General features: G+C 51.3%; 1 protein-coding gene across 1 annotated transcript; it reads left to right on the top strand.

Annotated features, from left to right (window-relative positions):
• The first annotated feature begins 308 nt into the window (after positions 1-308).
• Positions 309-23,983, top strand: RBP1 (retinol binding protein 1). Its single transcript, XM_068547334.1, has 4 exons — positions 309-489; positions 1,037-1,215; positions 21,193-21,294; positions 23,745-23,983. The coding sequence occupies exons 1-4, from the start codon at positions 417-419 to the stop codon at positions 23,796-23,798; spliced, it is 408 nt and encodes a 135-aa protein (XP_068403435.1). The 5' UTR covers positions 309-416; the 3' UTR covers positions 23,799-23,983.
• The last annotated feature ends 316 nt before the right edge of the window (positions 23,984-24,299 follow it).

Below are 24,299 nucleotides of genomic sequence, written 5' to 3'. Positions count from 1 at the left end.
CGCAGGAGAATGTTTCCCCACCCTCAAGGGGCCGCTGAATGCGAGAAGTTCAAGGCGTTTGAAGGAATCCCGCAGGAATCGAAAAGTTGGAATCAATAAAACAGCCCTCACCTCCACCGCCATCTCCTTTTCCTTCCTAGGGAAGGAAACTGAAGGTCTGACCTAGGCGGCGGCGGGCCGGGTACAACCTGGCCCTCCGACATCCCCGGCCCCGCCCCGCTGAGGGGGGAGGAGCGACGGCTACGGTGGATCCTCCCGCTGGCTTTGTGCGCGCTTGCAATCCAGCTGTCGCCGCCCCACGAGCCCCTGCCCCCCGAGGGCGCACATTTCCGGGCCGCCCACCACCCGGATCGCTCCGCGAGCCCAGATCTGCTCCCGCCCGCTCGGTCCCGGTCCGGCCCCAGTCGCCCCCTGAAATGCCGGTCGACTTTACCGGGTACTGGAAGATGCTGGCCAACGAGAATTTCGAGGAGTACCTGCGCGCGCTGGGTAAGCGCTGCCCGCCGCGCTCTGCCCCGGGCGCCCGGCCGGGCCGCTGGGGGTGGGATCCCGGCGCCCTCCCGAGCCGGCCGCCCACCCGCCTGCCTCCGCCGGCCCAGCCACCGCCCTGAGCACCCCGACCGGGGAAGGGGCGTCTTCAGGGGGCCAGCAAGTGCGAATTGGAGGACGGGGGTTATTAGGGTTCATGGTGGTCAGTGTCCGATGGTTGGCTCTCGAAGTGGATAATTTCATTAGGAAAGCTGGGCTTGGTTGGCTAGCTTTAGTTTTCAAAAGGTTAGCATAAGGGTAGAAAACTTTGTTGTAAAAAAAAAAAAAACAAACAAAGAAAGCAAAGAAAAGTAAGAAAGAAAAAGACACAGACCAGCTAGCTGCACGCAGAGGCCTTGCTAATCGAGCAGGGGACCCCGATGGTTTTCTTCCGGGGGGCGGGTGGGGGGCGGGAGAAGCGGCCTCCTAGGGCCCCGCTACCTTGGCAACATTTCTCTGAATTTTCCAGTCAACTCTCTGCTCCTTTCTGCCCCCGCACTCCCTGCAGATGTCAATGTGGCCTTGCGCAAAATCGCCAACTTGCTGAAGCCAGACAAAGAGATCGTGCAGAACGGCGACCACATGATCATCCGCACGCTGAGCACTTTTAGGAACTACATCATGGACTTCCAGGTTGGGGAGGAGTTTGAGGAGGATCTGACGGGCATAGACGACCGCAAGTGCATGGTGAGGTTTTGCGTACACCTGGGCATCTGCTGCCCAGGGGTCCTGACCGAAGTCAGGGCTAGTTCATCTGAGAGGGGAGCAAGGGCCTTTGTGTTCTTAGGGGCCCAAGATCTTCACACTCCCAGCCCCCAAGGTAGGCAGCTCTCGACTCATCAAGCATACCCTCCGAAATGAAAGCTGTGGTTTGTTGAGTCTCTACTGTGTCCCGGCATTGGTGCTTTATACACTTGCCTTCATCTAATCCTCATAACAACCTCTGAAGGAGGTCTCAGTACGCCCATTTTACAGATGAAGAAACAGTCTCAAAGAGACGAAGCAACATGCTCAGAGTAACACAGCTAGGGAGGGGCTGGGCAGGAATTCCAGGCAAATCTGTTGACTCTCTTCTCTGTCTGAACTGTAGGCTGGGGGAGGAAAGCAAGATGAAACACAGGCAACCCTTCTGAAGTGTAAACTTCCTACCAGACCTAGCATGAAGCCACTCTAGGAAGCAGGGGGCACCGTGACTCTGCCTTCTGACCTGCCCCTCTTCACCCCCAAAGTGGGGTTTGGCTCCTGGCCATCCCCTTCCCTACCCTATCCTCCATTGCCCCCTGAGCTTCCTTTGAAGCTTGCAGCCAACAACCTACTCAGTAGGTCAGTGCCACAGCAGCCCAGGCCAGAGGAGGAACAGTGGGGGAAGGGAGTGAGCCGCCTGCCCCCAAGGGTGGGAAGCTGGTGACCCGGAGACCCCAATTAGCGTCACCACAGCAGCCTCCGGAAGGTCAGTCCGGGGCCTCCATCAACATTCTTGGGGTCACTGGGAGGTCAGGGTGCTCCCGGTCTCCCTTTCCCGGTCTTGGGTCCAGAGCTAGCTCACTCCCACCCCCAGGGAGCTGCTTTGCTTACTGATGAGCTTCTCCCTGACTCCTCTTCCCCTCCCCCTCCTACCCTTTACTGAGGGTCTGCTCCGTGCCCTGCACTGTGCCAGCTATTTTACACCACAGCCCAGTGAGGGAGGGGTTAGTAACCCCATATTTTACAATGACTGAGGCTCGCAGAGGAGATTCCAGAGACTGGACTTTGAGGCCCACACTCCTGCTCGGGGCCAGGCTCCTCTGTGGCTTGCCTTTGCAGAAACCGGGTGTCTGGGGTTCGTCAGGACTGTGGTTGAAGGAGTGCCGGTGTCTGGGGATGAGGAACCCCAGGCCAGGATGACTCACCCCCCTACTTGTTGATTCATCTGAAGGGGATCTGAGTTAGTGTCTGAGTCTGCGCTTGGAATGGTGGCGGAAGAGGGGGTGGCCGCCAAGGAGGATCCTTGGAGAGGCCACTGCGGGGAGAAAACGCTACTGTTGTAGGGAAAGGTCAGGTCGTGCCTTTGAAAGGCCCAAGGCCTCTTAATCCTCAGAGAGGCTCACAGTGGGAAAGGAGACCTTCAGACAGGGCCTGCCTTGGCGAGGAGGGGGCCTGGGCCTGTCAGACCACTGCCCAAGGTCTGGTCCCTGGCTCGCTGCCTGGAAATGCACGTAAGAACAATCCTTGTCCTCGGCCCACTCTTGAGGTACTTACAGGGCACAACAAACATCTCTGTTTATTTTGGGTCACTGCCACCTCTGGAATGTGCTGGCTTGTACTTACTTGGCTAATTATCTTTGCTGTTTCATTCCCACCCTCATCCATTACTGTATGAAACATTTATTGATCACCTAGTAATACTAGTTAATATAGGCAGACCTCGGAGATATTGCAGGTTCAGCCCCAGACCCCCGCAATAAAACGAACATCACAATAAAGCAAGTCACACGAAGTTTTCTGTTTCCCAGTGCATATCAAACTTATGGTTACACTATACTGTGGTCTATTAAGTGTGCAGTAGTATTCTGTGTAAACAACAGTGTATATACCTTAGCTAAAAACTACTTTAGGGACTTCCCTGGCAGTCCAGTAGTTTATACCCCACACCTCTAAACCAGGGGGCACGGGTTTGAGCCCTGGTCGGGGAACTAAGATCCCACAGGTGGCGCAGCCAAAAAAAAAAAAAGAAAACTACTTTATAGCTAAAAAAATGCTCACCATCATCTGAGCCTTTGGCAAGTCGTAATCTTTTTGCAATAGTAATGTCAAAGATCACTGATCACAGATCACCGTAACAAATAACGAAAAAGTTTGAAATACTGCAAGAATTACCAAAATGTGACACAGAGACCCAAAGTTAGCAAATGCTGTTGGGAAGATGGCACCAGTAGACTTGCTTGATGAAAGTTGCCACAAACCTTTAATTTGTAGAAAACACAATATCTTTGAAGTGCAATAAAACGAGGTATGCCTGTACTCTTCAAGTGCTGAAGTACCGTTCCCGTTTTATTTTAACTCAGTGAATCTTCACAATGCTGGTTTCAGCCGCATTTTACAGATAAGAAAACCAAGGCAGGATTTCTTGTTGTGTGACCTTGGGAGGTTAAGGAAGTGGCAGAGGGAGGGTTTGAATGCGGTCTGACCCAGCGGAACATGTCACAATCTCTGATGTCCAGGAACTCACAGTCTTTGTGGTGGAGACAGACACACACACAGTGAGAACACAGTGTGATCAGTGGTGGCAAAGGGAAGCTCTAGAGGAGGGCATCTCAGAAGGAATTCTGGAGGTGGTGACTTCTCCACTTACTTGTAACAGAAAAGAGGTGGAAGGGACGGGTTTGGACACAAAGGAAGGGGCACATGGCCACCCTCTTTTTTCGACCATTAAGCATTAGGACAGTGGTAGGTGAACAGATCAGGGAGCCAGCAGCTGGGCAAACTCGATGACATTGTATGAGGACTCGTGGTCACCTTTGCTGTCCCAGGACTCAGGGCGGCCCCCTCCCAAGTATTATAGATGGCGCGCACTAACCGTGCTGTTGCCTGTTGGGAGGATGGACGGCCCTCTGCTCTGGCCTCCCCTTGGCCCTTGCACTGCAGAGAAGCCCTTCTCCCCTGCTGCCCAGCTGGAGGGGGGCCACAGGGAAGAGCACGGCTGGGGGAGAGCATAGGGTAATGGAATGATGGCAACTGTCCAGCCTCGTGCTTGTGAATGAAGGGGAGCTGCCTGCAATAGGCCACATGGCCAAGGCCTGGAGGGTCCTCGGGGGTCCCGGGCAAGGTGGTTGCCAAAGAGAGCGCACCACTACCCCCTGCTTCCCATGCTCTGCAGCCACCAGCCGGGAGCAGTGGCCGGAGGAAGCCAGTTCTCAGCATCAGGTTGGCCTCATTCTAACATGTACTTTCCAGCACATTACAAGGATCTCATTGCTCACCTGTTCTGTTCATTCCTTTCTTGGTCCTGTAAGCATTTCGTGGTGCTCTGTCTTTGCAGCCCTTGCGTTACTAAGATGAATCGTACAAGAGTCCTGCCCTCGTGGAGTTCAGTGTAGTGGGGGCAGCAGACCAAAGCAGTCAATCATACTGAGATGGTGTGCTGATGGGGAAGGACAGGCAGAGAAGGGCTCCCCGGGTCTGGGAGGTCAGGGCCTGTTCCCACAGGAAGTAGAGTCTGAGTAGTGGCTTGAAGGATAGGCAGGAAGTAGGCAAACAGAAAGGGGACGAGAGGAAGGCCAAGGCCAAGAGAACAGCACTTGGTAGGTGCTATTTCAAACCTGTCCCACACCAGCCCTGGGCTCAGCCTGGGGACACAGAGGCAGCAAGGCCTCCTGGAGCACCCAGGCCAGTGGAGGAGACGGACACAGCCTCAGGCCATTACAGCCCAGTGCAGTGATGGAAGCACAGCAGGCTAGGAGGGCAGGGATGGGGGGATGGGGGGCAGGCAGTGGTCAGGGAGGGCTCCCGGGAGGAGGTGATGGCTGAGGGGGCCTTGAAGGACAAGTAAGAATTAGGGTGGACGTGGAGAGCATTTCAGGCGAAGGGAACCACGTGCACAAAGGCCCAGAGGTCAGAAAAGGCCTGGCTGGGAGGGGTTTCATCCGGGACAGAGGTGCAGTCTGCAAAGACTTCATGTGGCCAGAGTGTAGGGTGTGGCTGGGGAAGAGGGCAGTGCTGAGGACCCAGTGGGGAGCCTGGATGTGGCCCCGACAGGTCCCAGGGAGCCTTCTGGGAGAGGCGTGGTCAGGCTGCCATCCTCCCCAAAGGGCCCAGAGGCTCAGAGAGCTCTGCTCCTGCCTCTTTCCATGGGAACCTTATCTGTCTTCTGGAACAGCAGCCAGAGGATGAAATCTGGCCTGCAGATGTGTTTTGTTTGGCTCACACGATGTTTGACAAATTTAAGAGCCAGTTGCCAATGACTGCCAAAGATTGTAAGATGTCGTAGAAAAATCCATATTTCTGGCTATTTGTACCCCAGTAAAATCAAGACTGCTGAAAATGCTGGGTGCCCTTTTATTCCTGCACCCTGTGGATCCCCAGGACACTGTCGCAGTTCCTTCTTTTAGATGGGACCTTCTCCACTCTTCCGCAGCCCTCACCCCACCCTGGTACCTAAAGTCAAGGATCAAACGGCGGTACGTCATTGTTAGCACCGTGTGTTCCTTAGAGCGGTGGTTCCCGAAGCTGAGACCGGCGGCGGCCACAGCAGCAGCGTGAGAACTTGTTAGAAGCACAGATTCTCCAGCCAGACCCCTGGTGGATCAGAAACTCTGGGAGCGGGGCCGGCAATCTGGGTTTCAATAAGCCCACCAGGTGGTTCTGGTGCAACTAAACCTTGAGAACCACCACTTTGGAGAAAAGAAACCTCTCTGTACCTGTGTCTCTGTAAAAAGTGGAAAACACTCAGGATGTTTCTTAGGCACTCAGGTGTAGAGGGCCACATGCTGGCTTCGTCCATCACTGGACCCCTGTGGACATGGCAGTCCATGCCCAGAACCACCTGAAATGGCTCTGCGGTCTCTCCCCAGGCTGACGGGTGGAGGGGCTCAGACCTGTGTAGCCGGGATCACTCAGCTCCCATTTGCAGTCTTTTCTATTCAGATCTTTACATGACCACAAGCAGCCAGGGCTGTGGTTTTGGTAGAAGTGTATCAAGACTGGACTCAGCTTTTCTCCACTGCCTCCTGCACGCCTTTATCCATTAAAATGAAATCTCAGGCCCAGTTTGAAACCAGTATGATTTATTGAATCTAGCAGATATGGAGGCTTTGGCAGGGTGGGGACCTTCCGAAAGGGAGATACTCCTTCGCTTCAAATACCGTTCCCCGCGCCAGGGCCAGGGAGCCCTTCGGCACAAGGAATGATCGGGTTCCTGGTTCCCAGCTCCCCCGGCACAAGCAGCTTTTGTGGGAGAAGAGGAACCTCGGCAGGAATCCCAGCCGGGACCCTGGCTCTGCATGGTGGTGGCAGAAGGGCCATTTGTCATCCCTGTGGACACCGGGTCAGGTTTCCCCTGGGGGAGGCAGCTTTGTTCACTCAGCAGCGGGCACCTCCTCCCAGGCTGAGGCCTTGCCTTCATCTCCAGCCTTGAACTCAGGATGACCCCTTCCGCAGAGCCTGCCTTCCACTTCCAGCCCTCTGTTGCTTTCTTTGTTTTCACTGCAAAAGGAAAAAAAAGAATTCAAATGGCACAGGAGAAAGTGGACTGAAAAGGAAAGGACCCCTTCCCTTACTTGGCCTCATTCCCACCCCCAAGAGGTTATCACTGTTACTGTTTCTGGTGGATCTGTGCAGAAATCTTCCTCGAATATAGAAGCCATCCAGCCATGTAGTTATTGAGGAGGTGATTTGTCAATGTTTCTATCTAAAGCCGAAAAAGGCAGAAAGAGGGAGAGACAGAGAGAGAGAAAGAAAGAAAGGGAGGAAGGAAGGAAGGAAGAACGAAAGAAAAAAAATCTACTTCTTAGCACATTGTATTCTCACTCGATGATATTTCTTAGGCATCTTTCCGTATCAGCACTTATATGTTTCCTTCCCTTCCCTCCCTGACTTAGTTTCCTCCATCCATCCATTCATCTAAGTATATATGGTAATACATGATATCTACCAAACTGCTGTTAACGCTTTGGTTTAAATTATTTTGCCAGCTTTCTTCTGATCCTATTCTTGATTCATTAAAGAGATTTTTTTTTTTTTTTTTTTTTTGGTTCTTATTTTAAAAAAACACGATGCCAAAGGCAGAATTCACTCCCTGGGCTGCAGAGCTGAGAACGCCATTGGATTTGGAAGCCTTCTGAGAGCCTCCCCTGCTCAGATCAGGCCCCCAGCATGTGGCAGGGTCTTTTCCAGGAAGGAAACACGGAGTCTCTTTCATGTCTTAGCTAAAGTTCTTCGACCTTTGAAATCGGTGTCAGCAGCATGCTTTTGAGGATTACAGAAAGAAGAATTAAAGCAACCCAAATAAAATTCACAAAGTAACTTTCAAGAATCACACTTGTTTGTTAGGTTTTGTTTTTTGTTAGGCAGGAACAAAGGAAAATAACATGTGCTAAATCCTTACTGAGTGCCATGCCTGTCCCAGATGATTTTAGCACTTTTTCTCTTTTGGTCCCCACAGCAAATGCTGTTCGGTGAGTAGCATTATGCCCATTTTACAGATGGGAATCTGAGGCTCCGAGTTGAGGAAACTTTTCAGCCCAAGGTCATCCAGCCAGCTGGTGGCAGAGGAAGGGTTCTACCTAGTTTATTTATAAAGCTATTACAAGGTCTCCTATGGAGCTCTGCTGAGGGCCAGCACCTCAGTTCCTTATTGTGAGGCTCATCGCAACCTGGAGGTGAGCACGGACGGTACTGACAAGGCTTGGGGATGTGGAGAAGGAGTGCTGGTAGTAGAGTCAGACATCTGGTTTTGAATCCTCCTCTATTACTTAGTTAACAAAGTGACCTTAAATGACTGGACCCGCTGCCTCTGTTTTCACATCTGTAAAATGGGCATCATGATTGCTGCTTCACCTGGCTTACAGCAAATTCTGAGGACCATGGTGATAGCACAGAAGACAGGGCCTGGTGAAGCCACAATACTATGTGCAATAAGCAGGCAAAGCCCTTCTGATACCCTAGACTGCAGGCAAAGCGAACTTGTGATGGCCAGATGTTTACTGGAGGATTACAGCTGTTTGTTTTTCTGACCGACATTGCTCCCCTTATTTGGTGGGAATGACCCCTACTTACCTGTGGGTTCTGGTGAAGCTGCAAATCCCAGTACATTGTGTCTCCTGGGATGAGCACCTTAAACCAGGGCCATGACAGTATCCCGTGGCCTGTCCCATGATTGTGCGTTTGACCTGCACTGGGCCAGTCGTACGTTTCCTGCCACCCTCCATGGCTGCATGCAGAAATCCAACAGAAGGAAAAAATAAGATGAGGCTGGTAGATAAGCAGAAATGAGAGAGAGAGAGAAACCTCAGCATCGGAGGGTTGCTGGAACTCCTGACACTTAATGCCATTCGGAGACTTTTCGTGTGTACTTGAACCAGCGAATACATGCCCTTTCTTTCCCCTGAAACTATTTGAACTGGTTTCCTGTTGCTTGCACCTAAAAACATCCTATGACATACAGAGCCCACAGATCATGGGTTAAAAACCACGTAAGTAGTTAAAGCACTAGTTCTCAGACTTGAACTTGCCCCACATCCAGAGTTTCTGATTCAGAAGGTCTAGAGTGGGGACCAAGAACTTTTCTAACAAGTTACTGACTGATGCCGATGCCGTGGGTTCAAAGGTCATGCTTGTGATAACTACTAAGAAAGAGAAATGAGGAAGTGGGCTGGCCCACGCCCGGGTTCCAGTGATGTTCTCGTCATGATTCAGTGTAATAAGCCTGTGCTGGGGTTAAGGGTGCCCAGTTATGGGGGATGAATGAGAGTGGAGAGGTGCAGTCCCTGTGGATGGAATCTGCCTGGGGACACCAAACTTGCAGCAGCCCATGATGGTTTGCAACTGAGGGTCCGAGTAAGTGATACCAGTAGTGTGTGCAGCTGGACAAGCGTGGGATACAGCAGAGCAACTGGGAGCCTTGGCTTTGAGATGAACCTGGATTTGACTCCTGGGTCCACTCTCCAACTGTGTTTCCTTGGGGAAGGTACTCTATCCCTCTGGACTTAAGTGTTCTCATTTGTAAAAAGGATCCAGAGGTAGTACCACTGATGGGATGTTGTGAAAATTAAATGTGGTGATGAATTATTTCAAATTTCAATTGCTATGTAACAAACCACTTCAAAACTTAGTGCTCCGAAACTCCAAAACAATAACAGTTGTTTATTTTCTTCATGAATCTGCAGTTAGGGCAGGGCTCAAAGGGGATGGCTTGTCCCTGCGTCATGCCATGTCTGTGAGGCGTTGGAGGGTCCACTTTCCAGATGGCTCACTCATACTCACTCTCTACTGGCTGCTTGAGCTTCCTCACAACATGGCAGCTGGGTTCCAAGAACGAGAAGGCCAAGAGAACAAGGCAGAGTGTATGACATTCTTATAATCTACTTAGCCTCTGAAGTCATATAGCAAGAATTTTGCCATACTCTGTTGGTTGAAGCAGTCACAAAGGCCCACCCGTCTTCCCAAGGAAGGGGACATGGACTCCACATCTCAGTGGGGGAGCACGTCGGGTGGAAGATACTTTAGAAAAGTTCAGTGTGCTATATGCAAGCTAAGCTGTGACCACAGTGCCTGGTGTCTGGTGAGTACACATTGGGAGTTGGAATATTATTCTCTGGCTGAAGTTTGCAGGTCTGTCAGGGCTGGGCTCTTGTTTCTGGCTGATCTCGAGTAGCAGCAGAGCCCACAAGGACTCCGTGGGGGTGGGAGAAGGTATGTGGTGCCTGGAGCTGGGTCTCTGCAGGCAGGGCGGGAACTCCACCTCCCTGGGCTGCCTGCCACCCAAGGCAGGCCCTGCATGGGAGGCTGGCGTGTGAGTTGAAGGGCAAAAGGATGGCCTCAGAGTGTTGGGAGTGGTGCAGGGCTTCACCTTCAGCCCTGCACCCACCTCCAAAAGTACTTGATATATGTTATGTATTCAACCCTCCAACATTCCTAGCACAGAGGGGCTACTCTCCCATTTAACAGACAGGGACCTGAGGTCCTGCCAGGGTCGCACTCCCAGTTAACTACAGCCCAGGGACTGAACTTCAGATCTCTCTGACTCCCAACTTTGTGTGGTTTACAGAACAGGCTGCCTTCTGCTGGTGTCCCTAAGTGCCCAGGAACCACAGGCCGTTAGAGTGACTGTGGGTTTTTAATTCCATAGACCACTAGGTAGCCATGAAAGTGATCGCTGTGAAGATAAATGGAAAGTGTTTATGGGCAATCAGTCCACAAGTTCCATAGATTCTGCTTCTTAATATCTCTCTCCCCTTTCCCCATCTTCTGAATATCTCTTGCCTGTAATAATAATAACAATTAATGTCTCTTATGCTTAGTATGTGCCAGGCCTTGGTGCTGCTGGCCGAGATCTGCAGCTTCCGGGCTGAGGGCGGTTGTTCCTGGCCCTCCTCTAAGCTCTTACTTGTCCACAGCCCGTCTCCCTCTGAGGCAAGACCTGGCAGTCCGGCTGTGTCATAACCGGTTCAGTCCATGAACCAGACTGTCATCTTTGGAATCCCATCTCTGCCACTTACAAACTGGGTGGCATTAAGCAAGTTACTTCACCTCCCTGTGCCTTCACTTGTCTGTGAAATGGGAGTTATTATCAAGTAAGGGATCTACTTCACAAGCTACTTCACAATGAGGATTAGATGCAAGAAAGCCTGAAGTCAACTGCTCCATCAATATGAGCTGTTATTAGTAATTCTCTCACCTTGTAAACTGTGTGCTCCAGAAGACAAATTCTGGAGGTGGCGATGTGTGAAGGGACACCTGGGCACCCAGAGAAGAGCTAGCAGGGTTACACGTGCAGAGGCTGGCCTGAAAGGGCACTTGCCTCTCCACCCTGATGGAGGACGGTGCGGGGCAGCGGGGTGGGCCGCAAGGCCAAGAGCAGAGGGGAAACCAGTGCTTACTGAGAGTCCAGAGCTGCAACAGGTCCTTGCAACCCCTCGTTTCATTTCATCCTGATGGCTCTGTTCTGTGGCGGGACTCATTAGCCCCATTTTGCAGATGAAGAAATGGAGGCTCAAAAGGTAAATTGCTGGGGTCACCCAGCTAGAAAGAGGTGGGGATGGATTGGAGCTCAGGCCCACCTCTATCCAAGGCTGTCATCAGGTCCCTCCTGAACGCCCAGCTCAGTCAGGCAAGCTGCTGTCTGCTGGCCAGACGAGCCCCACAGCCTGCCAGGTTCAATGACAATGGCATCCATGGCAGCAAGATGTTCATGTGGGAGCGGTAGGCAGGACATGGGTTCAGAGTCGGGGAGAAGGGGGTTGAAGCCATGACTCATGCTCTTCCTGGCACGATGACTAAGCACTCCAGACCTCAGAAACTCGGGGCCAGTGTCACTCCAATGGTTAACCTGTTTATATAAGACTAATCTATGGAAGAAGAAACATATACCTGGGATATTTTATCATTTAAAACAAGGTGTAAATTACAAGAGTACCCCTAGAATGTTTTCTGCCATTCATTCATTCTATTGATTCAACAAATGGTAATGTGCATTTTCTCTGCCATAGATTCTAAGGTAGGGGCTGGTATCCTTCAGTGAATAAAAGGATTCCAGAGCCCAAAGAACTCTTGGTCAAGAGATCCTGACCTGCTCACTCTTCCCTGGTTACTGAGCTACCATCTTTTATCTTCTGGGAACTGTTTGTTTCTGTTCGCCTTGAAAGATAAAAAATAGGGGCCAGAGGCTCTCGTGGAAGAGATGAGGCCTTGGGTGGGCTCTGCCCTTCTGAGCCCCTCTGAGCACCTTCTGGCAGGACGGCCCCTCCTTTATTCCACCCCCACTGCAGGTGGACCTGAGAATAGGCCGATTTCTTACACTTGCCCAAGTAGCAAAGCCAGCTCTGCCTGCCAGATAAGCAAATATTTGGATTTTCCATTGTACCAGGTTTGGCTGGTGGGAGCCACATAGATGTGAAGTGAGGAAGAAGAGATGCTGGGAACTTCTAGGGTCGGAGGTGCAGGATCACACTCCCTGGGGAGTATCATGCCATGAGAGTCCAGCCTGGCAAAGCCCATTTAGAAGCCTCACTCATGCAGCCCCTGAGCACCCTGAATCTGTGCAGGCTGTTCCCTCTGCCTGGGATTCCCTCGTTCCTCTTTTCCAGATTCTACTTCTTCACCTAACTCTCTTGATGTTTTTTGGTGTCGGTTCCAGCATTACCTCCTCCGGGAAGCCTTCCCTGATGGACCTCTGTCTCTACTTCAGAGGCGGATGAGGTGCCTTCCCACTTGCAAAATCACCATCACCTGCCTCTACCCAGCACTTGCCGTTTTGCTGGAATTCTCTGTCTGCTTGTCTTCAATAGTCTGTGAGCTCTTGAGAACAAAATTCTCACCTTCCCTGCCTCTATTTCTAGCACACGAGGCTGGTGTGCAGGTGTGGAACCCGCATTTGCTGAATGATGCTTCCTTATGCAGAACCATGATGCAAAGTCTTACTGTTCATTCAAGGGTCAGCTTAGATCAGGGAACCACAGAGCCCAGTAGCCAAGAGCATGGGCTGTAGAGTCAAACCTCATCTCTGTACTTCATGGCTGGGTGACCTTAAAGCCTCAGTCTCCACATCTGTAAAATGGGGAGAAGCATAACTGCTCCAGGAGGTTTAAAGAATCAACTTGATATGACCCACACTTTAATACCCTGCCCAGCACATAGTGAGTATTAAATAGATGATTTTAAGGTGATGATGGTGATGGTGATAATGACAGTATTGTTATTACTTACACCAGGAAGTACCCAGCACACAACACACAGGTGCTGTTGATGCCAGTTTACATGTCTGTCTTCCCTCCAGCCTGAGCTGCTCCATGGCAGAGCTTGGGTCCAGCCCAGCCTCAGGGCCACCCTCGGTGCTGGGCCCTTGCGATGACTGAGCCCAGTTCCACAGGATCCCTGTGACCTTCTCCAGCCTCACTTCCCCCTCCCCATCCAGAACCTTGACCTCATGGGGCCTTGAGCTCTCTGGCGGTTTGTTGTTTTAAAATTAATCCTGGTCACTTTCTGGAATGTTTAAGGAATTTTTAAAATTTCATGTCAAGATTAGTCTTAACATTTTATCATTTAGTTTGTCCTAAGAATCATGTTATCATTTGCTGTTCGCTTCTTCATGGTATTGGAATCACATTTGCCCATGCCCACGAAGGCCTGCTGTGGCTTTACTGGTCTGTAGCTGTTGCTTCTAACGGTGTTTATGTGCCTAATTACTCGTTCGTGTTTTAAGGCCTTATTAATCTAGTTTTAATATGCTTACAGAATGAATCGGCTTTTCCCCCGAATGTGCTGATTTTAGGTCATTGCCGTTCCCCTGGGAAAGGATCAGAGGCTCACCCAACCTGACCTCCCAGGCAGGGCAGCTCATGGGCTCAGCCAGAAAGAACCGAGTTCAAATGATGGCTCAACCCCTAACCCCGAGGAGGCTTGGGCTGGTTACTTAACAAGCCTAACTTTGATTGGCTCTAAATCTTGAGGTGGAAAGCCCCCAGCACCATACCTGGCACTCGGCAGGTTCTCAGTTACCTTCCCTGCCTTTCCCACCCACCCACTTATTTCACAGGCACGGGAGGCTGAGAACCTTCTGGTATTCCAGAAACCCTCGAAGCGGGAAGCACACTGTAACATCAAACTCCAGGAGGAATGGCCAGTTTGTAACTTTTAGCGATTCACATCGCGCTTAGAAAGTGTCTAGTCACCGTCTGGTTTCTCAATTTTCCCCTTAAATTTAAAGAGCACAGGCTTGGGAGTCGGACCTGGGTCAGTCCTGGCTCTGCCCTTTGCAAGCAGCACCGCCATGGACAAGACCTCCCCTCTGAGGACCTGGCTCTGGAACCACAGAGACAGTAAGGTCCAGTCCCAGCCCTCTGGGAAGTGGCTCTGTAAGCAGAGGGCCTCCCAGAGCTGGGCAGGCGAGTGGGGGGCACCACCAATCCATCTTCCCCCTGCTCATGACAGTGGATGTTTGGGGCACGTGGGAGCTTTAAGGAACGTCACAAGTTCTTGGCAGCCAAGCTGAATCCCACTATTTGTGGTTCATGCCAGGTCACTGCCAAGAGATGGGTCCATTTAGTGGGAGTGGTCTGTCACTCCCAGTATAGGTCACTCATACAGGGTGAGGGGCTTGAGGCTTCCTTGGAGCCAGCTTCCCCAGGCTGCCTGCGGGAGCTGAGTTTTCTATGTCACCCCAGTGCCAGCTCGGGTTTCCAAGTGGTCAGGGGAGCTGGATAATGGCTTTTGAAGTGACAGCCCCCTGTCAGAGTAATACAAAGCTGTCTTCACTCATCTTTTGGTGCACGTATCTCCGGGAAAGCTGCTGACAAGGCCAAAGTGTTGGAGGTTATTAGTTTTTAATAGAAAAGTGAGACCGGCTTTGCTTTAGAACCAGCTGCCCTGGGCACCAGCTCGTTTGCAGACTTCAGATGGTCTAGGCGGTGAGAATTACTGTTGGGAGGGGAGTTGAAGGTGGCCATACTTTCCCCTTGTTCTTGGGTTTGTCTGGGCTTTGTTTCCAAGGTGGACTTCCCAGAAGTGGGGTGCCGGGCAGCTCTGCCTATCCCCGTGGTTTGTACCATGCCCACCTCAGCCGCCACTGGCATCTGCCTTCCTGTATCACTTGAAAAGCACCAGGAACATCTTCTTGCCTGAAACTCCCCCACTAGACCCTGATTAAATGGATTAAGCAATGGTGAGTGTCCAAGCTGGGCGACTGAATTGAATGACCTCTTCAAGATCCTTTCAGATCTGCATTCACAGGGCAAGCTGAGCCTTGTCCCAGACTTTGCCTGGTGTGGCACAGGTGGCTGCTCATCACAGAGGGAGGTCACAGAAGGAGTCCTCGTTATCAGAAGCTATGTTTTGTGTCACAAGAAAACAAGTGACCATTGTTTGCTACGTCCCCCTCCCAACATTCTTTCTTTTCCTTCTTTCCTCTCATTTGTTTGTAGGTGATCGTCCCCCCGCCCCCCTTTTCTGTTCTTAGGACAAATCTGATCCTCTGGGAAATGGCTGGTTTATTCCCACAGGGTACAAAGCTTAAAAAGAAAAATCCATGCCCACCACATGTGAACGTGGAACAGCAAAGTGGGAGAACTAAATCGCATTTTCAGAGCCATCGCGGCTGTCAGTGGGGAGTCTCCAAATAGATCTTCTGCTTAAACAAAGACTAACTAAATTTTAGGGGAAGCGGACATCGCAGGGCTCCTGGGCACCCGGCTCAGCAGGCAGTCCCTGCAGGGTCTCCTCTTGGATCCAAGTCTCCTGGAAAAGAAGGAGCTTCTGAAACATGTAGCCATGGTGAATAGCTTGTCCATCACTTCTTCACAAATCTCCAACTTAAAAAAGAAAGGCTCTAGTTGTTGTTCAACTTCGACAGGCAAATCCCACCCTTATCTAAGCTCTGGACATCATGATTACCATTACCTCGGGCCCCATATGCCAGCCCTATACATTTTATGTATATTTTCTCTCATCCTCTGCATACACTGGTAAAGTAGGTCTTGCAGTTATCCAAAGCCACATAACAAACGACCCCAAAACGTAATACGTTAAAACAACCACCACTTGCTCTCATGATGCTGTAGGTTGATTCAGTGTCCACGGCTCCATGTGACTGCATTCAGCTAAAGGCTCGGTTGGGGCGACCAACAGACTGTCACAACCTCTGGCAGTGACTGCTTTCTCATCGTCTGGGGCTTATCATGTGGGCTTTCACTCTAGTAGAATAACCTGCACTTCCTGAAAGCACAGCAGCTCGGTTCCGAGAGGGGAGGGTCCCGAGAGGACGAGCCCCCAGCGTACCAGGGCTTTTGAAGGCGCCTCTTACCTCACGCTTGCTGCTGTCCTGTTGGCCAGAGCCAGTCTCGCAGCCAAGGCCAGAATCAATGTGGGAGGGTCTTTACAAGGGCGTGAATGTCACGTGACCCATTGGGAGCCCCGATGGAACAGTCTGCCATAGTAGGTACCATGAATCCCCCTTTTGTAGATGAGGGCCCTGAGGCTCAGAGAGGTTCATCCTGTTGCCCAAGGTCATTCCACACAGTTAGGGACAGAGGACCCAGGTCCGTTGACTCCAAGGAACATGTTCTATACTGACAATACTGGGTCAACCTGATACAGGGTGGGAGGGCGGCAGGTACCAGGAACCCAGGGTAAATTACAGCTGAGCTTCCCAGAGGACAGCCCGGCAGACTCCCTGGCCCACTGGGGAGTGTTCCACCCAGCAGATCAGAGCCATGGGGCTGTGTGAGGGCGCAGGCAGCATTGGGGGGCATTGAAAACATGCTCCAGGCCACTGTCTCAGTTATAGTCTGGCGCTATGACCCTGTCTACCCCCCAGCCTCGTACTCGCCCCTCCTTCAGCACTGGCCTGCTTGTCGTAATTCACTCTGTTTGGGATGCCTCCCCACTTTAAAAAACTAGCTGTGTTTCCTCTGAAAATGAGGGGCCCTCCTGGGCACTGCAGCCCCTGTGCTTCCCCTGATGGCAGCACCTACCACACTGAGCCGTAACTGCCGGGCACTTCTCTGTCTGCCCGTCTCTGCAGTGATGTCTTAGCCCCGGGGCCTTCAGGACCCATCTCTGGCTCCCAGCACCCCACACTCAGCAGTGGTTGGGCTGAACTGAAGTGTGTTCCTCCGGGGGGCTGCTCAGAGTCTTAGCATAATGCCCATGTTTTCTCTGCACCCCCCAAAAACTGAGCAGACATCGGCTGGGTGCGTAGCCTGGCCTGGGAAACAAGGGGGCACTGAGTCACGCAAGGCCCATGTTCCAGCCCAAATTGTTTTCCTCATTAGCTGGGTGACACTGAGAAAGTCGCTTAACCTCTCTGAGCTCAGCCTCCTCTGTATATCCAATACAGACGAAAATAGTCTCTTTTCCATCCAACTCACTCTGGGTCAAGAGTCAGTGGGAACTCAGGGCTGAGAAAGTGCCTGCTCTGGACACTGACATAGCATTTGTGCTTTAAGGATCCTTCTCTTTGAGGGTCTGATTTGTAGGGCTCTAAGAAAGGGTTCTCTACGCTCAAAGAGCCTTCCGCTCCCTGAATCCCTTGATCTATCATGAAGCCTGAAATTGCGCCATCCATCATTCTTTTGGTAAGGTATTTTTATTAATCTATATCCAAACGGTCCCTGTTAAAAGATGTCAAATGATCCAGAAAGTGTAACATGTTAGCACAGGAGCAAAGCCTGCTTTACTGGGGTTTTTTTATTTAATTTAATTTTTTTTTTATACAGCAGGTTCCTATTATCTATTTTATACATATTAGTGTATATATGTCAATCCCAATCTCCCTAGCCTGCCTTACTATTTTTTTTTTAGATTTTTTTTTTTTAATTTATTTTTGGCTGTGTTGGGTCTTCGTTGCTGTGCGCGGGCTTTCTCTAGCTGCGGCGAGCAGGGGCTACTCTTTGTTGCAGTGCGCAGGCTTCTTATTGTGATGGCTTCTCTTGTTGTGGAGCACGGGCTCTAGGCACACAGGCTTCAGAAGTTGTGGCACGTGGGCTCAGTAGTTGTGGCTCCCGGCGTCTAGAGCGCGGGCTCAGTAGTTGTGGTGCGTGGACTTAGCTGCTCCACGGCATGTGGGATCTTTCCGGACCAGGTCTTGAACCCATGTCCCCTGCATTGGCAGGCGGATTCTTAACCACTGCACCACCAGGGAAGCCCCTAACCTGCTTTACTATTTTTTTTTTTAATTTTTTTTTAAAATTTTTTATTTATTTATTTATTTTTTATTTATTTATGGCTGTGTTGGGTCTTCATTTCTGTGCGAGGGCTTTCTCTAGTTGTGGCAAGTGGGGACCACTCTTCATCGCGGTGCGCAGGCCTCTCACTATCGCGGCCTCTCTTGTTGCGGAGCACAGGCTCCAGACGCGCAGGCTCAGTAATTGTGGCTCACGGGCCTAGTTGCTCTGCGGCATGTGGGATCTTCCCAGACCAGGGCTCGAACCCGTGTCCCCTGCATTGGCAGGCAGATTCTCAACCACTGCGCCACCAGGGAAGCCCTGCTTTACTATTAATGAACATCTCTTTCGTGCTCATTCTCTGACATTGACATTGGAAGGGAAGCAGGTGTGAGCCTTTTGGAGATCAAGGTGGTGATCCTTATCAAAAGCCTTAAAAATATGCTCACTCTTTCATGCGACAATTTTTCCTCTGGAAATTTATTCTAAAGAAACGTTGTGCTCAAAACTGTATACAAGGAAGTCTTCTTTATAGTAGCACAGAATTATAAATAACCTAAAAGTCCAGGAATGGGTAATGGGCTAAATAAGTATGTATGTACAGTGAAATACTACCAGGATTGTCCTCATGGGCCTGTGACCAGTGCAGTCCCACAGGCTTCTGTGCCCAGAAGGGCCCCTCACTTGGTTTAATGCTCTGCTGTCACTGTCTTAAAATTCTTAATCATTTTTTAAAAAGGAGCCCTCATTTTCATTTTGTGCGGGGTGGGCACTACAAATTACATAGCCATTTCGTAAATATTATATAACAATTAAAATAATGCTTATGAAGAATATCTGTTGAAGTGGAAAATTGCTTCTATTAAGTGAAGAAACTAGGGTGCAAAACCATAAATGATGCAATCGAATTTTTTAAAAATAAAAATATGTGTGTGTGTGTGTGTATACACACACACACACACACATATATAAAGACTGGACAGAAATACACCAAAATCTAATTATCTCTGAAGAAGCAAGATTTTAGGTATTCTTGTTACTACTATATTCTTTTTTGAGCATTTCTCGAGTTTTCCAGGGCAGAGGGTATGAATATGCTCATAGACTCTAATATTTCCGGTGGAGAGAGAAGTGTATCTATTGTAACTGAGCACCAGTGGGTCTCTCTTGGCCTCTGATAGCGTCTGGAGCCCTCAGTGTGCAGGGTAGACTTCTGGATAAACACATGAAGAGAAGCTCAGTTGATGAGGAGGCCAAGTGTTCTTACGAGCTCCTTGAAGTTGAGGCACGTCTGATTTCAGTCCCCACTTCCCTTCACAGTCTGGCCATGGACAAGGCGCCCAGTGAATGGGCATCTTGTCTGTGGCTTGAGGTCGTTAGTGGCCTTTACCCTCGACCCACCTCGTCAAACATTCACTTCATTCTGTCCTGACTTGGAGGTGGGACCTTCTTTCTGGCTTGGGGCTGGACATGTGCCCCGAGTGATCTCCGGACCAGGGAGAGGAGCCGCCCGCCCCCCACCAGGTCCTCCTGTGCCCCTCTCCCTCTGGGCTCCAGGAGCAAAGGGCAGATTGATGCCTGGGCAGAGCTGGGGGCGCACTGGCTCCACCTGTTCCCCTTGTGCCCGCCTCTCATTGCAGACTTCATCCCAACAGTAGAGGGCGGTAGAGATCAACAAGCTCAGGCGTGAGACTGGGGGTTGGGGAGGAAGGGGGAGGTGGCCCTCCCATAGGGAGTGGCCCACTCACTCCACACTCATGTCCCAGATTCCTCCTTCTCTCCTAAATCTTTATCAGGCTCTAGCTGACTGTCCTCTCAGCTGAGCACGGCAGGAACACAAGAATCCTAGAACTTTACCTCCATAAAGCCAAGGCCTCTGAGTTCATGGCCTCTGACACCTCATGTGACAGATGGGGACACTGGGGCCCAGAGAAGTGATGGACTTGCTCAGAGCCACACAGTGAAGGGGCAAATGGGGTTCTAACCTCTACAGGGGGAGGCAGGGCCCACGTGGATGGGAGGTGGGTAGCTGCGGATATGGGAGATGCCCACTGCACACAGGTCCCAGTCTAGACCACGAGCTCCTGGACCATCTCCCCTCTAAATTCCAGCACTTCGAGCCCTGTATTTCTGGGTGGGTCCATGTGCACAGGCTGGGCCTCCTCCTGCTGTCTGTCTGCCCTTCAGCACGCCCAGTACTTGGCGGGGCACATGGGGCTCAGGGAAGATGTGAGCGCTCAAAGCTGGGGCCGGAGGCAGGGGTCGTGGCCAGACCGGACGGGCAGACCGGGGGCTTCCTCCTCTTTCCCCCACGGTCCCCTGGAATGTGGAACCTGCCTGAGGAGCTCCTGAGCACGCCCCGTGCTGTTCAGTCTCTGTGCCTTTGTCCGGTCGTGGTCCGCAGAGAAGCTCTCTCTCCCAGCGCCTGCTTGTCTCTGCTTCCGCTTTGCTCTCCTGTCCTTCAAAGCCCAGCCTGGTGCCTTCTCCTCCCGGCGCCTCCCTTCCCTGAGTCTCCTCTGGGCTCCCGCAGCCTCTGGTCTGTAACTCTGGTGACGCTGGGCACCTAGGGAGGCAGCGTAGTCCAGTGGGGAGGGGGACCTCTGAGCGTCACAGATCCGTGTTCTGATCTGGCTCTGCCATTGACACCTGGCTGGACTTGGCAAGTCCCTTAGCCTGATCTGTGGAGCAGAGATGCTAGCCCATGCTCCACGTGGACAGTCATGAGGATCCAGAGTCAGCGCGGAGCGTGCCTGGAAGAGCTGCCGTTTGTGCCCGCAGATGGTGATGTATAACTAAGGCCATTCTCCAGGCAGTGAAAAGATGTTTGAGGCGGTGGCGGGGGGGGGGGGGGGGCTCTTTTTTGGTGTCTCAAGACCTTGCAAAGGTTGAAACAGTGAATGAATGAATGAATGTCTGGGAATGAGCAGGATATTCTAAGAAGTCTGCCTCTCACCACCGAGATGCAGGCCAGCAGCCCTCACGCACCCCCAAACCCGGTGTGCACTCAACCCTCAGAAACCCCTCCTCCCTTCCCAGCCCCATTCTCAGCCTTTGCACCGACAGCTCCCGCCCCAGTGACTTTTTCTCCCCTAATTACCCATTTAAATGAAATTTATGAAGGTTTTTGTGAATTTTAAAACCGATTTGCCTGCTTTGATAAGAGCACGTGATGGACAAGGAGAATGAGGCTGCAGATTTTCTGTAATGAAATTGACTTGAGCGCACCCTGGATTCTCCAGGTTGGGGCTGCCCCTCCCCCAGCGCCCAGGGGCTGCTGGCTCCAGACTGACAACTGTGGTTTTTGGCTCCGCAGACCACAGTGAGCTGGGACGGGGACAAGCTCGAGTGTGTGCAGAAGGGCGAGAAGGAGGGACGTGGCTGGACCCAGTGGATTGAGGGTGACGAGCTGCACCTGGTAGGTTCCGGGGGTACGGGGGGTAGGTAAGCCAAGCTGGGCCCCAGAGGCCCTGGTCATGTTGGGGTCTGGATGGACTTTGGAAGTAGGCACCATGGGTGGACCTTGGTTCTGCTCTGAAGCTTCTCTTCCAAGGCCCTGGGGAAGATGCTTGAGTGACTTTAAAAACCGAGCAATGTGTTTTCAAGGTCTAGGCTGACCCACTTGTCCAATCAGAGGGAGGAGGTGAGGGGATGCATCTGCTAAGCGTGAGATGGGGAGCATTCTGTGTCTCTTTCCATTGTCTCAGCAGCCCGACGGGCCAGGTACTGTTATGGTTCTTATTTTGGAGATGAGGGCACAGAGGCTCACATCCAAGTAACACAGCTAGAAGACAGCAGAACTTACGTTTGCTCCCAAATGATATCTGTTTTCACGATGCCAAATTGTGGCTAGCCAGAACGAGGCGAGTTCTCTAAGCTTCTCAAGACATGATCTTGTTACCTGAAAACTGGGTTCACCTCTTGGTGGGTGTCGAGCCAAAAGATACAACCAAGCCAGAGGTCGGGAGAAGGAAGGGTTTATTACCCGGATCAAGTGAGGAGAACACCGGGGACCTTTCCCAAAGCTGTGTCTCCCTGAACAGCAAAATTGGGGAAGTTTTAAACCAAGGGCACATGTGTTTTCGTGAAGGGACTTGAGCAGAGGGGAATTCAGCATTGAAATGGGGCAAAGGTCAACAGAGTCCAAGCTTTAGTTGATTGAAGTCACGAGGGTCAGAAAAGGTCCACATCATAATCCCATCCTCCACCTGGGTGGAGGCCTTAGTTCCCGAGGAACTCAAAGATGGTTATGTGTATCCCTTGAGGAGGAACTAGGCCCCTGTTTTATCACTGAACTGTGATAAACTGTGATAAACAAGTCACTGAACTTGACTGCTTTTCCTTGGTTCCTGCATTTCTTCACTTCCCTTAAGATAAGTAATTACTGAGACCTGTTCACGGGCAAGCACTGTAGCCAGGCTTAGATCACAAAATGGCTTAGGCCAAAAATGGCTTCTTTTATGTCCGGGCACTCCCTACCCTATCTGCTTACAATCTCTACAATCTAGGTTGGAGGAGGAGAAGCCTTTCTCGGCTCAGGTGTGGGCCCCACTCACCCTGTCCTCCAGCCTGGGATCGCTCGTCAAAGCCACTTCTATTCTATCCATTGTCTGGAAAAAGCACATCCAAATCCAGAGTAGGGGACTTAGCCTCTGGGGGGTTAAAAATAACACCTGCCCTCTGAGCGGAGACCTCCTGTCATTCCTTCTGCCACCTTGGAACTCCCCAGCTACTTTCCTTCTGAGAAAGGGGCCTCGTCCAGGTGACCTGGGGTCTATTCTGACTCACCCGGTACTTTTGGGGAGGTGCCTTCCTTCCCTCAACCTCATCTGCAAAACGCCATCCTAGCACATAGGGCTCCTGCCAAAGGTCAGGGTCTGCAGGAGCTTTGGGACAGGTGAGCGCTGAGAAGAGGTACATCATATTCAGAGGCTGCTTAGGCTCGTGTAGAGCCTGGGCTGCAATGCCTGACCTTGAGCCTTTCTCCCTCCTGGGCCTCTGTTTCCTCAGCTGCAGAGCAATGAGGGTAGGTTATGTGATCTCCATTGGCCCTGTCAGCTCAATAGTTCTGTGGCTTTTTGCCAGAGGTTGCAAAGTGCGGGCCACAGGCCTCTTTTGTTTGGCCATCATGGGCTTCAAATTTCTTCAGCCAGTAATTTAAAAATTAGGAGATGTCACATAAATATTCAGATTTCTAGACTCCTACCAAAACAAACAAACAAACAAAAAGCTTCGCAGGTAGGGCGACACTGTGCTGTCATTCTTGCTGGCAACACTCAGCAGGGGTTGCCCTGGAGGCAGAGCATGGGCTTTCTTAGCTGCATTTAGCACTACCTGGGAGCTTTTAAAAATAGCAATTCCAGGACCTCACCCTCTGAGATACTGATACCAGTCTAGCCTAGAACCCAGGCATTTTTCAAACTCCCCCCGTAACTCTAATGTGCAGCTGAAGCTTGGAACCACCATGCTAGTTTACAACCCTGGTCTGCGGTGACCCCTTTGGCGGTTGAGCCTTGTGTCTGGCCCTGATTTCTTGCAGCCCTGCACACAGACTCTGACCTGGGCTCAGGCCTGACGTTCTTAAAGCCTTTGGCTTGTCGAGGGTAGTAGACGGAGGGAGGCATCTGAGAGTCCTGTCAGACAGCTCTGAGCCACATCTGTCTCCAGCCAACTCTGTCTATAGGGCATAGCCAAGACCGATGTCCACTGATCCAGTTCAACTGACTCGCCAAGGAATTGTCTAGTTCAGACCAACTCTTGGGGAAAAATAGCAGTCACAGAGTATTTTCCAAGTCCCTGCCCCTGGATGCGCTGAGCCCCAGGTGTGACCTTGCTTTGGTCAATAACAAGAATCTGTTTTTGTTTCAGGAGATGAGAGTGCAGGGTGTGGTCTGCAAGCAAGTATTCAAAAAGGTGAACTGAAGCCTGAACATACCTTAGTCTCGAGGAATGAGTGGCATGGATGGGGAGGGGCCGGGGTCCCCCCCTCTCTGCACAGCATGGGGCAGAGAGCCAGCCTGCATCTGTTAGCAGAGTCTGTCTCCTGGCTTTGTCTCTTTCCCTTTTCTTCAAACGAAGCCGTCCCAATAAAAGTGGTCTCTGCTCGAGATGTCTATTTTGGAAAAGCTTTGAAACCGCACTGTGCTCACATTTTCTCTGAAGGCTTCTGAAGCTGGCTGCTCTTGACGCCAGCCCTGAGCGGAAGGGAGAGATTCAGCCGCAGGCCTGCAGATTTAGTCCTGATGTTACACCTGTACGGTCTCTCTCCAGGGCACAGCCTTGGGTCCCGGGTCTGTGGCCTGACATTCAATCATCTGTGTTTTAAGTACCTACCATATCATATGTCCAGCCAGGGCCAAGGTGTAGTGAGTGCCAGAAGCAGGCCAGGATGCCCTCTACCTCGGAACTTAGAGCCTTGTTAAG

This window comes from Eschrichtius robustus, chromosome 6 (genome assembly GCF_028021215.1).
Source record: "Eschrichtius robustus isolate mEscRob2 chromosome 6, mEscRob2.pri, whole genome shotgun sequence".
In the NCBI taxonomy this organism is placed as follows: Eukaryota; Metazoa; Chordata; class Mammalia; order Artiodactyla; family Eschrichtiidae; genus Eschrichtius; species Eschrichtius robustus.
The sequence above is the reverse complement of the archived record's forward strand: the minus strand, read 5'-3'. Positions and strand labels throughout refer to the sequence as shown.